Below are 14844 nucleotides of genomic sequence, written 5' to 3' on the forward strand. Positions count from 1 at the left end.
AGAAATTTAATTGGAAAAGCAATTTAAGTGAAACAAAACTAGAATTAAAGTGGATACGCCTGTCTTTGCTGCTACCTTTTGTTTGCCAGACTAGATGGCCCGGGAGGTCCCTTCTGACTCACTTTGTTTCTGTGTTTTGGGAAAAGGTTTCATACTGCTGCGTTCCCATACTTTGCCTCACTTTGAGATTAAATAGTTAAAACAGTAATTCCATGGGCAACAAAGTATCAATTTTAGTGTATGTCATATATATGAGAGATCATGGTGATGAATGCAGTAGTAGGGGATAAACTTGGAACCATCGCATAGAAAAGTTAGAAGGGGCCAGTAAGGCCATCGGGTCCAATCCCCTGCTCAACGCGGGACTTCAGTTTGAAGCATCCAACTGCCTCTTGAATGTGTCCAAGGTGGGAGAGTCCACGACCTCCCTAATTGCTTCCATTGCTGCTTGCTGTAACATTCAGAAAGTTTTCCCTGATGCTCAGCCAGAATCTGGCCTCCCGTTTCTTGAGCCCAGTATTCCGTGTCCTGCATCTGAGATGATCGAAAAGAGATCCCGGCCCTCCTTTCAAAACAGGAGATCTCTCCTGGCTTAATCTTGACTTAAGGCCTACAACCAGCCACTTTCTGTCCCCGCGATACAGCCACGAGCTGCTTTATCTGACCCATCCCGGTTGCTTCTTCCTCGACATTCCACGCCCCAGCAGACTCCTTCTCCCTATTACCTTAATATTTCTTTCCCTCCCAAATCCAGCCACTGCATCCACTCCAGTCAAATCCTCGATTTGCTCCGACAGCGGTCACATCTCCCAGGGAAGATTTCAACAGCGGTGCCAAGCGAAACCAGGAAGTCTTCCCTCCAAACCATTTGTCACTCTATACCTCGCATGCTCTCTATCCTCCTGCGGGATTCACTTCCCCGCCTAGCCATTGAGAAGGCGCACATGCGCAATTATCAGCCGTTCCTTGATCTTTTCGTCACTGAGCGTCCCTCTTCCCCTCTGCTCCTCCCCCTTCGCGCGCGCGCCGCCGCCGCCGCTCCAGCCCAGGACCACCGCCGCCCGCCGCCGCCGCCGCCGCCGCCGTCGTCATGGCTGACAACGCCGCCGCCACGGGCGGCCTGGAGAATCACCGCTTTAAAAGCTTCAAGAATAAGGGCCGCGACGTGGAGGTCTGTGCTGGCTCGGGATAGGCTTCGTGGGGCCTCTTCCCTTCTCAGGGGGAGTGGCTGGATTTCGCTTCTCCGGCCGCCGTGAACCTGCCTCTCGCGGAGCGCGGGAGGATGGCTGTGCCCGGTGGTCGGACCACCTACGGAGGCGCACCGGCACGCGAGACCTCCTTCCCCTCGCCTCGGTCTCTTTCTCCTCCCGCTCATCTGGTGCTCGGGCCTGGCCTTTTCTCCTGCGCACCCCTTCAGCTGGTGCTGAGTTTCCCTCCGTTAGCCGGGCGGGTGGGCAGGCAAGCGGTGGGCCAGTTTGACTCTTTGTGGATTTGCTGCTTCTCCAGACTGAGAGGCTATCTAGGCTGATGATGATATATATTCATCATCATCACCACCACCATCACTATAATCACAGTATTGTCGTAATTTGATTTCCTGTACTTTTCTTGTTCACCTCCTGGTACTTGTGACTAGGGATTCTGACACGTTTCCTATGATTCACGTAGGACACTGGAATTTGGGTCTTGGCTGACCACAGGAAGCCTCTTTGTCCATTATTTTTGTCGCAGGGTGCTGAAAGGATCCAAAATGGTATACTTATAAGGGCTCATGTAATCTGTTTCAGCCACTTAAATTCTTTTAGTGGTGAGGGTTTTCAAAGAGATTTGCAGTGCTTCTTTGTGTGTTCACCATTGCATCTGAATTCCTAGGTTTTGACAGCCAATTTACATCCCCATAGAATTCCCACCAAGCTTGATTCTTCCTCTTATTGTTTCTCATTCTTAATACCCTGCATTAGGTAATACCCTGGGTATAAGTACCCAGGAGCTTCTTTTTCTTAAATGAATTTAATTAAATTATATTTCTTATTTATTTTTCTATTTAATTCCCTTTCTATGCACCCCATAACCTGAAGGTTCTCTGGGCAGCTTACAGTTTATGGTGAACTACATTTTGAAATGGTGATAATATTATCTCTTCGAAAGAAGATTAAGCAACTATATGGCAGCAGTCCCATTACTAATTACAAGTACAAGAAAGAGAAACTATAGGCCCTATTATAGGGTGTTCTCCCACACTAGAGACATTCAGAAAGAAACTGGACAGCCATCTAAGAGGGATGGTGTAACTTGGTGTCCTGCAACAGCAAGGGGTTGGACCCAATGGCCTTCATGGCCCCTTCCAACTCTACTATGATTCTTAAGTAGGCCAATTTCTGATACGTAGGACTGAAAATAGACCATGATGGGGTAGGAGGAGAGATGTAAGCTCTGAAGGCATGGATCAAGCTGCAGAATGGTGTATCCATATGTAGTTGGCACTGTCTAATGTGTGTGTACTAACACAGTAATTGAATATTAAATTAAACTTTCAAGAACATTAAGTTAGTTACCTATGCTGCAGTTGTATACACACTTATCTGGGAGTAAGTTTCATTAAACTCAGTGAGGCTTTCCTCAGAATTGATATGCATAAAGATTGTAAGTTTTATAACCATGGCTAGCGAATAGTTTATGAGGGCCACTGAGGAGATAGAAGATGGGGGCCAGCTCCCCATCTCTAAAAGAGAATGAGTTGCAAGCCCTATTGCTACCAAATGTCAGTACCTTTATATGCTTGCTTCTGGATTGTCAACTGTGAATCCAGCTGATACTTAAGAAGGAGCTAAATTTGGCTTCGTGATGCCCTGTTGCTGCTCTTTCTAAACTGAATAAATAACACTACAGTCACACTCTGCATTATCCTTAAATTATAGTAGGACAAAGTAGATCTGCATTAGTTTTTGCCTTTGATAGTAGAGGTGTGATGTAGCCACCTTGGCCTACTGCCATCAAAATCCATTGGCTATTCAGGCTAGAACTGATAGGTCAAAATATCTGGAGAACCACAAATTGCCCATGCCTGTCTAAGCCAATTGAGGAGGGAATCACTGCTATCTTATCATAAGAGGACACTACCAAGCCCAAATAATGTCAAGGTTTATTTACCATTGAGTTTTAAAGCTGATTGTAGTTGATAATGGCAGCATAAAAGTATATAACTTCAGGTTATAGGCTTCAGAGTATGGTATGCATTGCTACTATTGCTGCTTTTATCCTTTGTGTAAAGTCAGGTAGATATAAGGCAAGTTATTGAACATTTATTAACATATAGAGAAACTTATCTTAGTGCTTTATTAGTTATCACTTTACTGCAATAGAATTATATGGAAATTCAACTTGTCACTATCTAGCTGTGATAGTAAGCTAAACAAAGCTTCTTATTATTGAATATGGTTGTGTTTTCTTATTAATGAATATGCCATACCCAGTATTATGCATATTTACCCTTAAAAATCAAAGATCTGCTTTGTGTGTAGCATATATTGAATTTCATATTGAATTATATTTTTTAAAACGCAGTTACAATTCCCATTCAAACAAGGACATGTCTAGAATAACCTTGTGCTATTTGCATCTTTAAGGGCACAATTCTATGCTTGCTTAAAAAGAATAGACATAAATGCTTAGGTTTCCCCAGTTACCCTAGGAACCGTAGGGCATATTTCTATCCATACATTGCATACAATTGTGCCTTAAAGGCAGGAAATTTGTAGATCCATTTATTTTGATCTTGATCATATGTAAACAGCAGTCTTGATAAAACTAGGCCTCTAATCTAGAGGTGACAAATGAGGGCTGTTCAACTGAGAGTGGCATCCTGACCTCAAGTATATGCCTGGAACTCCACAGAATGCTATTGTATATTTATTTAAATGCTATATCCCTCCTTTCCTCTAAAGAACTCAAGGCAGGTAGCAACAGATACATAAATTAACAATAAAAGATCTTTTGGTTTAATACTAACATAGCAGCACATTAGGATGTATTGGCAGACAAAATATGTGTGGCAGCAATGTTCCTTATGCTTTACAGATAATGATCAAATCTCTACACTTACATTGATGAGGCCTGCTTAGGCATTTGGGAAATGCTATTTTTCCTCAAGATATCCCTCTTGCTTTGATTGATTTGGCACAACTGTAATAAAGCTGAGCAGTCTCACCTAGGATATCAGATTTCTTTCACATGTACAGACTGTCCTCTGTACCTATGGCATTGAAAATAATGCTTGAGGAACATTAGAAATACTGAATATTCATGTGAAGGAGAGGAATCTGATTCTGCTTCTTTTCTATCCCAGGGAATCAGTGGTAAGACCATGGTAGACAATGCATTCTGCCTAAATAAACACACAGTGAGGACATGTACTGGGGTTGAGATTAATGATAAGAAAGAAAGAAGATATAAAAAGAGCAACTAAAGCAGTTGTGAAGCTTTAACCAGAGGGAATGGCTGAATCAAGAACAGAGAGCAAAGTGGAAAGTAGCTCCTTAATTCTGCAGTGTTCTTATAGAATATTGGTTATTGGGTGAATTGATAATATAGTAAATAACTAACAGTGATGTGAAAATATCACACAACTTCTCTCATGTAGTACTTAAGCAGTGTTCACATAAAAACTTCATTTTTATCAAGTAGATGTTTCTACTGCAACAAAGAATGCTGTCTTAACTGGAGAGAGAATAGGAGTGTGTGCAAATGAACTGATAATCTGCTAAAGACACCAGTGTGAAATTAGAGTCAGTTCTACAATGATTTGAACAAATTTTTCAGTTGCAATCCAAATTACTAATGGCTGGCACTCTTTCTGGTTTAGAAATTCAGAAACCCAAGGAATGTTTAAGGATGTTGCTAATGAAGCAGAAAGAGGCTGCCTCCCACTCCCATACCGAGGGGCATCTCTCTTAGGAGAATAGAGGGGATAGACTCCTTCCCCAGGAGGCATTACCATGGCATAGGCATGCCTAGGAGAGCCAATGGACATGACTTTACTCAGACAGGGTGGGGACAATGTCAGCTGCTAGGACAGCTGTCAGACTATGCATAGCTCTGCATATGAACTGCATATATTGCTTGAAGGGTTAATTATATCAGACTAAGGGGTATTCCAACCTGGGTCATTTGCCAGTTTGGTTTAGATTCCTAGTCAAAATCCACAGTATCTCACTGTAGCCTTCCCTAGCCTTGTGCTTGCTAGATATATTAGACTGCACCTCCCATCAGCACCTGGTAGTATTCAAGGATGATAGGAGTTATAGTCCAAAACATCTAAGGGAGTTGTAGTCCAAAACGTCCTAAGCTTCACAAGTCCCAATAAGGTTCAATCTATCTAAACTGACCCTTGAACTTTTCTTCTAGGTCAAATCCAACACCCAAGTAGATTCAAAAAAACCTCATGGTCCATCAGCTAGTTTACAGACTGGTTGCATTTTTAATTTTTCAAAAACTTTAAAAACCCAACTAACCTGAAACCTTATTTTGTACATGAAGTAAGAGCCAAGAGCCAAGTTAGAGTAGTGGTTAACCATCTTAAAAGTTTAGATAACACACACACACACACACACACACACACACACACACCCACCAAGGATGCACTGCAACATTTTGTTTTGGGGCTGATTTCATGTTGTTCAGACATTAATGTTGTTGCTTATGTATCCACCTGCAACACACACACATGCACAAGGGAGGCATTGGCAGGCTTAGGAAAACTCTGAGGTTTGCAGATGTCCTAAAAACCAAAACAAACCCTTCAGAAAAGCAGATGCCAGGGGAGGAACCCCCCAAACGACTCAATGAGTAATGAGTAGTCACAGGATAATGTTTAACATACGATGGGAGCATTTGGAATGGAGAATCCTGGGAAAGAGTATGTCTGCTTAAACAGTGAACAGGAACACTCCTTACTGCAATATTTTCATGTAGTCCTTGCTTGTGTATACTCACAGCAGTGCAGTGGCATAGCTCAATTTGCACCCTTTTTCATAAAAGCAGCACTTTTCAGATAGTGCAGTTATGTACAGATGCTAAACTTAGAAACTACGAAATATATGATGTCTTTTTAACTTTTCTCATATTTCACATGCTTCAGTGTGAAGCATGCCCAAATAGAAACAGTGTTGCAATAGGTATTGCATATTGAATGCATACTTGCATTCTTCATTATCTGAAAATGTTCATTGTGGGCTTGCTTGCACACAACAACTCAGAATATGGGTTGTTCTTGAATTGTGGGTTACTGTTACATAGGAACCTTATACTGTGGTTGAATTATGGTTTGTTAATCACAAATTATCTAGAAAGAGAACCCACAATTTATTGTTGGTTTTTCAAATCTGGATTGTTCGTGGTTGAACCATAGTGCTGGGTTTACACATAATAACCCACAATCAACCCAATATATAGTGCTCCTGTACTTTGTGGAACACTTATTTTTGGTGAAAAATTAGCAGGGCTGCTTTTAGATCTTAGAAAGGGTTCTGTTCAAAATTCTGAGCTAGAGTGAGTATTTTGAAATGAGGAAATGTGCATTCATGAATCACAAGCAGACCAGCTGCCAAGTCATGAATCCATCCTTGCAAGTGGAATATACAATTTGTTTATGCTGGCCACCAAGAGCATAATTTAGCTATTTTAGCTTTATTAATGAAAGTGTGTAATACAGACTGCCAACTATATGTTAAGTATCTTCTATATGCAGTTTATGTAATATATTACTTTGTATACTATATGTAATGTGCCATACCTACATTAAAAATATTATATAGCACATACATGATATGTGTTATATTTTCTTTTGAAGATAGAATACATTACAAAGGACATATTGTATATTTATGCATAAAGATAAGCAAAAATAGTATCGATTGTATTTTAATGCAATTACAGTGCATTAACATGTTAATTATTAATAACTACTACAAATATAATAGATTGTAATTAATGTAGCAGAAAGGCTAGCTGATTATACATTGTGTACTTTTTTAGAAAATCACCAATTTTACCCTATTTGTGGATTAACACCACTTTGTGATACTTTTTGTGATACTGGAATAGTTGTGTTCATGTTGAGCCATATTTGTTTAAGCATGGCATTGCACATGCTCAGTCGTTTTATATATGCCAAAAAACTATATGGTCACAGCTTAAAAGCCACTAAAAATATCATGATAACTTTGAACTTATATGCACATCCACTTGGGCAAATACTTGGTAGAACTATGTTAGCCAGCACATGCTGCTACTGCACAGACTTCTCAAAGAAACCAAGTAGAAATATGGACGTAGTTGTAAAAAGTTTCAATAAGCTAGCATAATTTGGCAGCTCATAAAAAAGGTGTCATGAAACCTCACTTAATTGAAAAGTGACAGAGCTCTTTCCACAGCTGTATAATGATCGTCAGAAATGAAATGTGAACCTCAGTTTCTTCAAATGAGAAAATTAGGCATGACTTGTATCTCCTTGTACAGGTGCAACACCCACCCACCCCAACAGTTGACCTCTCTCTCCTCTTTTTGCTCTAGCTGTATCTTTGAAGAGTTTTCTATTTAGAGGTGCTATACCTGATACTGCTCTTTAGAAGGCCAGATACTAAAGATAAAACTCAAATACTTTGGCCGCCTAATGAGAAGGAAGGACTCCCTGGAGAAGAGGCTAATGCTGGGCACAATAGATGGCAAAAGAAGAAGGGGACGGCAGAGGATGAGGTGGCTAGATGGAGTCACTGAAGCAGTTGGTGTGAGCTTAAGTGGACTCTGGGGGATGGTGGAGGACAGGAGAGCCTGGAGGAATCTTTTCCATGGGGTCGCGATGGGTCGGACACGACTTCGCAACTAACATAACATACCTGATACAGTCGAAGAGTTACAATGCACCACAGTTTGTAGTTCCACTAATGAAAGGTGCCAGTCCAAATAGTTTTTGGACAAGGCATTAGGAAAAGTGGGAAAAACAATAAAAGAAAAAGGAATAAATAAAATGTGTGCAAGTTGATGATAATGTTGGTTATGGTTTGCTAATTAAGGTGAAGAAAGACTTAGGTGGGCCAGTTTATAACATTCTGTTTGTAATGTGAACTGGTTGAAGATTCTGTGAGGTGGGAAAGGGTTAACTGAAAAGAGGAGTAAAATATTAAAATTGCCGGTTGCTTGCCCTGAGGGACACTGGCACCCCAAGTTGTTGGAGCATCAGCTAGGCTCTTGCTATGCAGGAAGGAGACAGAGTGTAAATTACATCAAAGCACATGAGAATTTATATCCAAAGACAGGAGATTGTGGCAATAAGGGCAAATGGTTTATACCTAGGATCGATCATGGACTCATGAGTCACCTGACCCAGGGAATAAAGCCTGAGGCCTGGTTTCCTCTTCAAGGAGAGGTTCCACTGTTGTTGCCATACTCGGTGCTGAAGAATGTTGCATTACTCTGCGCTGCCTGTGCCCATGGGTGGTACATTATCTGTGGGTATAGCCAGGGGTGGGATGACCTCTGTTATTTTGCGTCCAAGGTGGCCAACAAAGCCTGGGAGTTGGGGTGGGGTGGGAGTTGGGGTGTGTCTTTGGTTGGTTGTAATTTGTATTGTTGGTGCTCTCCAAATCTCTGTCCCTTTCCTTCCACTCCCCTTTTATTTCTTGTATTTCTGTTTTAGCTGTTTTAGTCTCCTCCACCCCTATATTTCATCCTTTTAATAAATCCATATTTTCCCCAGTGCTTGGGTTGTCCACTGCTGAATTCAGTGTCTGGTCCCTGGGACCAGGGGGTTACTGGGCAGGATTTTTTAGCCCAGTTGGGGGTGGGAGTGGGGAATCCTGGGCAGCTGTCTGCTCCACTGTTGTACTCCTTGCAACCCATCTGGTTTCCTGTGTGGTGGCACATGGTCCTCTCACTGGGTACCCCACTGGGTAGGAGGGGATATGGATAAGCAGGACCTGTGTCAATGGGCTTATCAGGACATGAGGTGGCGGGTGGAATGGGGCCTTGGCCCCATGCATGTGCGCGCTTGACAGTCCTGAATAGCACATGCAGCTATTTCTCTATTGCCCTTTCACTGCATGGGGATGTCACATGAAATGACTGAATGCTTTTGTCTGAAAAAACTAGCATGTGAGAGACAGAGGACTAGTGTTTATAGATTTCTGTGTGTAAGGCTTAAATAAATATTCTCCCCCACCTCATATAGAAACACTTCTCCCATGTCCAAACCTGTAGTGTATAGGGGAGGTTCAGCCAAAAAAAAAAAAAAGAGAGAGAGAGAGAGAGAGAGAGAGAGAGAGGTAAGCCTCAAAATAATACTAACAGTGTAGTACTTGTAACTGCAGTGCGTCCAGTGCAGGAGGGAAGGAGGCAGACACACTGCCATGATGTACTGTATTTTGCTTTGTCAGTCTTCTCCCCTCCTCACCCCACTAAACCCCTTGTCCAAGGTTACTTTTACGACTTTGGAGAAGTAGCTTGGGCAGTTCTTTCCATGCCAGCAGTAAGGGTGGGGAGGGTGCTCTGAGCAGAAAGTTCCAGTTCCTATGTTGAATCTATCTCCCGATATTGGACTTGGGACTCCACAAAATCCTATGGATGCCTAAGGGGCATAAGATTGCTCTGTTATAGTAGATTCATAGTAAAGCGATATGACAATGGAACCAATGACCTAGGTAGGTTGTGGGCTCTCCGACAATGGAGGCATTCAAGATACAACAGCTATCTGAGAGGGACAGTTTAACTCAGACTCCTGCACTGAACAGGGGTTGGACCCAATGGCCCTCTGCCCCTTCCAACTCTTCTATGATTCTATGATTTACTTTACAACTAGCAGCAGCAATTTTTAATTACCAAACTCTATAGAATGATGCTCACAAAATAACCAGTGCTATAATTAGAAGTATTCTATGCAGCAAAACCTGAAAGGACTATATACAGCTGCAAATATAAAAACTTTTTTGTGCAAGAAAATTGCAACTCATTTAAACTCTTTTTGTTTATTTTGTGCTATTCTTTCTCCTTTCATGTAGTGGTATCCTAGCCACTTTCACATGAGAATTTCATTGTATGATCACCATTTCTTTTTCATAGGTTTTTTTTGGGGGGGGGGTTAGGGGAGGATTCCAGACATTATTGTCTTCCATTCATAACCTTCTTGTGTTTTCTACCCCTTATTTCTTACTGCACAAAGTCAGTTAATGAAAAATGAAGACATTATTGCTGCATAATGTTTTCTGATTGGTAGTGCTAGGAACCCTCTTTATGGAAGTCCCCCTTACCTTCTTTTTTATTAACCAAATCAAATGTACTCTGTGGGGGAAGTATGGAGTGGGCTTGGTGCTCACTCTGCTTACTCATACTGCCTTTTAAATGGTCTACCCACTCCACTTTATAGCATGTCTTGTGTCGTACAGTGTGGGATGTTAACTTTGTAACATCTAGATTGACCTGTAGTTATGAGCTCCTTAAACAATCATTAAAGAGGATTAAGCTGAACATCATTATCTTCTGAAACTTTATTTCATGTGTGTATTATGTATTTCTATTTTTTTCCTTTACAGACCATGCGAAGACACAGAAATGAAGTGACAATTGAGCTTAGAAAGGTGAGTATATCACCTTTTTATTTCTTCATACAGTGTTTAAAGTGGTTGTGAGGTGTTTCTGCTACAGAGCTCAACTTTGTGTGTGACTCACGGGATTGCTGTCATGCTGTTGACCGGGCTGTGATCTTCTGTGCCAATAACAATGGTTTACTGCGTCAGGCTTCTGGAAAAGGGGAGCTGGATATGTTAGCATTTGTGGCTGGATTCCAAGACTGTCACAGCCTGGGAAATGAAAGTTTTAAGGTACATGTATCAATGTATGCCATTGGAGCCTTTCTGTACTGCAAAACACTTTATCTCTTTAATTAATATACTAGATGCATGCATTTTAATGCTTTTTTATTAGGGGACCCAAAGTCAACTTTTACATTATCAGAGCTATTTTGCTTCCCCTGCTTCCAGTCAAGTTTCTGAATCAGCTCTCTGATTCAGTGAGTGGCCAATAAGAGCTTGGAACAGTTTGGTTCAGGTCAGCCTAAAGGGTGCGTCCATCTTAGAAACCTAGAAACTTCTTGAATGTGAGGGGTGATGAGAATTCCTGCTGTTATTTTAGAGCTAACAGTGGGGATTCTTCTCCCCCACTAGTTCCACCCAGTTTGCATCCTTCCAGTTGGAGAAGGCTTGAGTTGGTGAAGCTGCCCAGCTAAGGCACCAACTGGAGAAGTACTTCTTCACCCAGGGACCTGACTTTACTGTGGTTGGGCTTTAAGACATACTTCAAAGAGAAGGGAATGCTGTTTATTGTTTCTTAATTCACAGAGGTGTTAGTTCTAGGGCAGAGGAGAGGAGGGAAACCTTTAGTCAGCAGGCCCAGTCTGTAGTTGGCACTCCTACCTTGTCTGAGCCCCACCTTGGGGAAGAGGAATTCTCATGTTATTCTGATCAGAAGGTGAGAGGCACATAGAAGATGATCAGATTTTGGAGATGTAGTTTTTTCTGCACTTCTCAGTTGGTCTTGGTCTGTATGCTTCCTGTACCATTTATGCACTGCTTGGAATAGAAGTGGCATGGACAGGACCCTGAGATGGCCAAGTTCACTTCTCCATGCAGAAAGAGGCCATAGAAGAAATTATAGATCTCTCCCTTTCCCAGTGTAACCTGCTTGCATCTCCATAGTCAAGTCAAACAGCTGACATGCCTATTTATTCTGCACTAAGTCCCACTGAATTTTATGGTACTTATATTGCCTTGCAGAAGTCTTCATGCCTCCTTCCTTTGACTAGTCCACATTTTATTGTGTTATAACCTGGAAAGGAAATAGATTTAATTGGCATTGTTACCAATGGATGTGCAAAAGATACTCAAAGGGGCAAAATAGGTTTTTTTATGGCACAAAAGTTAAGTAAATAAAAACAACTGGCACTTGTTTGTTGCATAACTATTCACCTATCCAAATCACTATTTAGTAGAAACAACTTTGGCAGTTACAACAAGAAGTCTTTTGGGGAAAGTTTGCCAGCTTAGCACATCTGGATACTGCAGTAGTTTCCCATTCTTCCTGGCAAAACAGCTGTCATTTTATCAGGTTGAATGGAAACCACTGGTGAACAGCAACTACCAAGTCTTGTCACAGATTTTAATCAAACTGAGATCTGGACCATTATAAGATATTTGTGTGTGTGTGTGTGTGTGTGTGTATATATATAAGATATATAGTCTTATATATATGGTCCAGATTGGTGAGTCCTTTGGATCATCTCCCAAAGTCACGGAATTGTATGCTGTGCCCTCCTGTCTTGAGGCAATGCACATCTGACTGCACTATCATGGGTACCAAAGGGGCAATCCAACATGTGCCTCACCAGCAGATGCACAGTGGGCTCAGTTTCCACAACTTACTTGTACCAAACAGGGATAGAGGGCTTCATCCAGACCTAGATCTTCAGAATAGATTCTTCATTATATCAAGAAACTTCGAGATGATTACTTTGGCATCAGTACACTCCTTACTGTGAAAAGGAACCTGGCTAACTTTGTGATCAAACACAGATACCAAAAGTTCTTCTTCATGGTTTCTGTGCATCATACAGATGAGCTCTGTGTCTTTGGAGAGCCTGTTATCTGAAAGTTTTCATAGTTGAGAGCATTTTGGTGGGAGCCCCTCTCCCACCCCAGTATATGTGGTAGGAGTTCCCGTCCATTACATCAGTTCTTCCCTGGTGCCACGGGAAGTTCTTTTCTCTGCAATTTGAGCTTTTTCCTCCTATTTCACCTCAAAAACTTTATATATCCACTTTATCGCTCATCCATTCCACTTTTTCTAAGACGCTACTTACTTTTCCTGTCTTCCATCAAAAAAGGGTGAGGGAGACCCTTCATTTCCCCTCATGATCATAACTGCTGATTTCCTACTTTCCTCTCATTCCTGATAACATCTAAGGCACCTTTCTGCAAGTGTGTTAGATGTGACAGCAACCTCCTGCTGACTGACAGGCTTTTGCCTTGCCTGTTTTAGCTGGGTGAAAGATATATTGTTGATCAGTGTCCTTACCACCAGGCCTTCACAAAATAGGCCTAAAGGCACAAGGTGGATTGACTCTGCATGCATCTTTACAGTAAGATGCTCCAGGTCGTAGATGGAACAAACAGCCAGAGATAAACCCTTCTATTTCTGAGGCTCCAACCCCACCTCAGTTGATGCCTCCAGCAGCTCTGGATCTAACCATGGGCGAATCCACACTGTGAAGCTGACTAAGAAAGCTGAGGATTCTCTGCCCCCTGAAGCTCTGGCCCTAACCCTGAACTGTTCCACCCCAATCACAAAAATGAAAAAATTGACTAAGAAAGCCAAGAAAGCAAAGGTGGCAGAGGCCATAAAGCAAATGGCAACAAGTGGCATTCCAAAGAACACCCTCTGAATTCAACTGGAGGAGAGACTTCAACATTGAGTACAGAGGCTGGGACCCATTTCAACTATGGTACCAAAAAGGGAAGATTCAAAATATATCTCCACCTGCTTGGCATCTTTCCAAAGCCTTGGTACCACAAACAGTGGGATAGGGCAGCTGTGTGTGTAATCAGCATTTGTGAGTTCAAGTCCCCTCCATGCCTTTTTAGTTGCTATGTCTCTAGTTCTTTGCTGGATCCAGCCACCACAAGGAACACTCCTATTCTCCCTCTCTGACAGGGCCAGACACTCAGACTGGTCTGTTCGCCCTCTGTGGCAATGCTATTACAATCCAGGGAGATATCCTCAGCGAGAGTAACCCTTCTACGACCCTGAGTACAGTGGTATCTTGGCTCACGAATGCCTCAGTTCACAATCAAATTGGGTCGCAAACAGAAATTTCGGAAAAAAATTGGCTCAGGTCGTGAACTCCGCATCGGATGACAACCACGATCACAGCCATGTTTCTGCACAAACATGATCGTGGCCATCTTCCCTGCACGATCACGATCGTGGCCATCTTCCTCACAAAACTGTGGTCACTTGCTGTGAAGCTTATTGAATAATGGCTCCAACAAAAGTGCAGAGCAAGCATGGTGGTAAAAAGAACGTGCAGAGCAGTAATGAAGGTGACAAGAAGGTGCAGATTTTTCACCAAAATTGACTCTTCAGTTTTCTCCTCCAGATAAAGAATAGTATGATAAACCTCAGGCTGTACACAAAAAAGCCAAAGTGATCCAGAGGATCCAAAGACTTGTGGAGTATTCAGCTCAAAACATTTCACTTTCATTTTTACTGCTTGCTCTTCCCTTCTTACACTCAGTTTCTTGTGTAGATCTATTCCACTCCCAACAATCTTCTTCTATTCACTGATTTTTTCCACACTGAGCACTTAAGAGATAAGGCATTGAGTCTTTGTTTGTTTGTTTGTTTGTTTGTTTGCAAAGGAACACTGCAAGGATTTCCATGCAAGTTGGATTTAAGTTGCCTTTTTTTGAAGCACTTGTGGTGGTAACAACAATAATGTCCATTACCACTACTTCTGCTACATTTTCCTCTCAGCTGCAAGAAGTCAGTTGCACCATGCTCAGTGAGGCTTGTTCCCAGGAAACGGGATAGAATTGAAGCCTAGTATTCCCTGAGGGAGGATGCATGTGTCCTGAATGGGATGAATATTAAATGAAATTGGGCATTAACAATGCCTTCAAACACTTTTGGGATGTGGGAGGAGTGCCATGTAAAAGTAAGGAAAACTTTTTACCTTGCTGTGCTAATCACTTCCCCATAGTTGCTGTTGTACTCCATGCAAAGTTTGCAAGAAAGACTTGTGGC

At 42.0% G+C, this 14844-nt stretch overlaps 1 protein-coding gene across 1 annotated transcript in view; it reads left to right on the forward strand.

Moving 5' to 3' along the window:
* The first annotated feature begins 1013 nt into the window (after positions 1-1013).
* KPNA3 (karyopherin subunit alpha 3) overlaps positions 1014-14844 on the forward strand; it is a 77502-nt gene continuing 63671 nt past the window's right edge. Inside the window, exons 1-2 of the mRNA XM_044419252.1 lie at positions 1014-1171; positions 10581-10625. Coding sequence (XP_044275187.1) covers positions 1091-1171; positions 10581-10625 — 126 coding nt within the window. The 5' untranslated portion in view covers positions 1014-1090. The remainder of the gene's footprint in view (positions 1172-10580; positions 10626-14844) is intronic.

The sequence above is a fragment of the Varanus komodoensis genome, unplaced genomic scaffold (assembly GCF_004798865.1).
Source record: "Varanus komodoensis strain SLA01 unplaced genomic scaffold, ASM479886v1 scaffold100, whole genome shotgun sequence".
Taxonomy (NCBI): domain Eukaryota; kingdom Metazoa; phylum Chordata; class Lepidosauria; order Squamata; family Varanidae; genus Varanus; species Varanus komodoensis.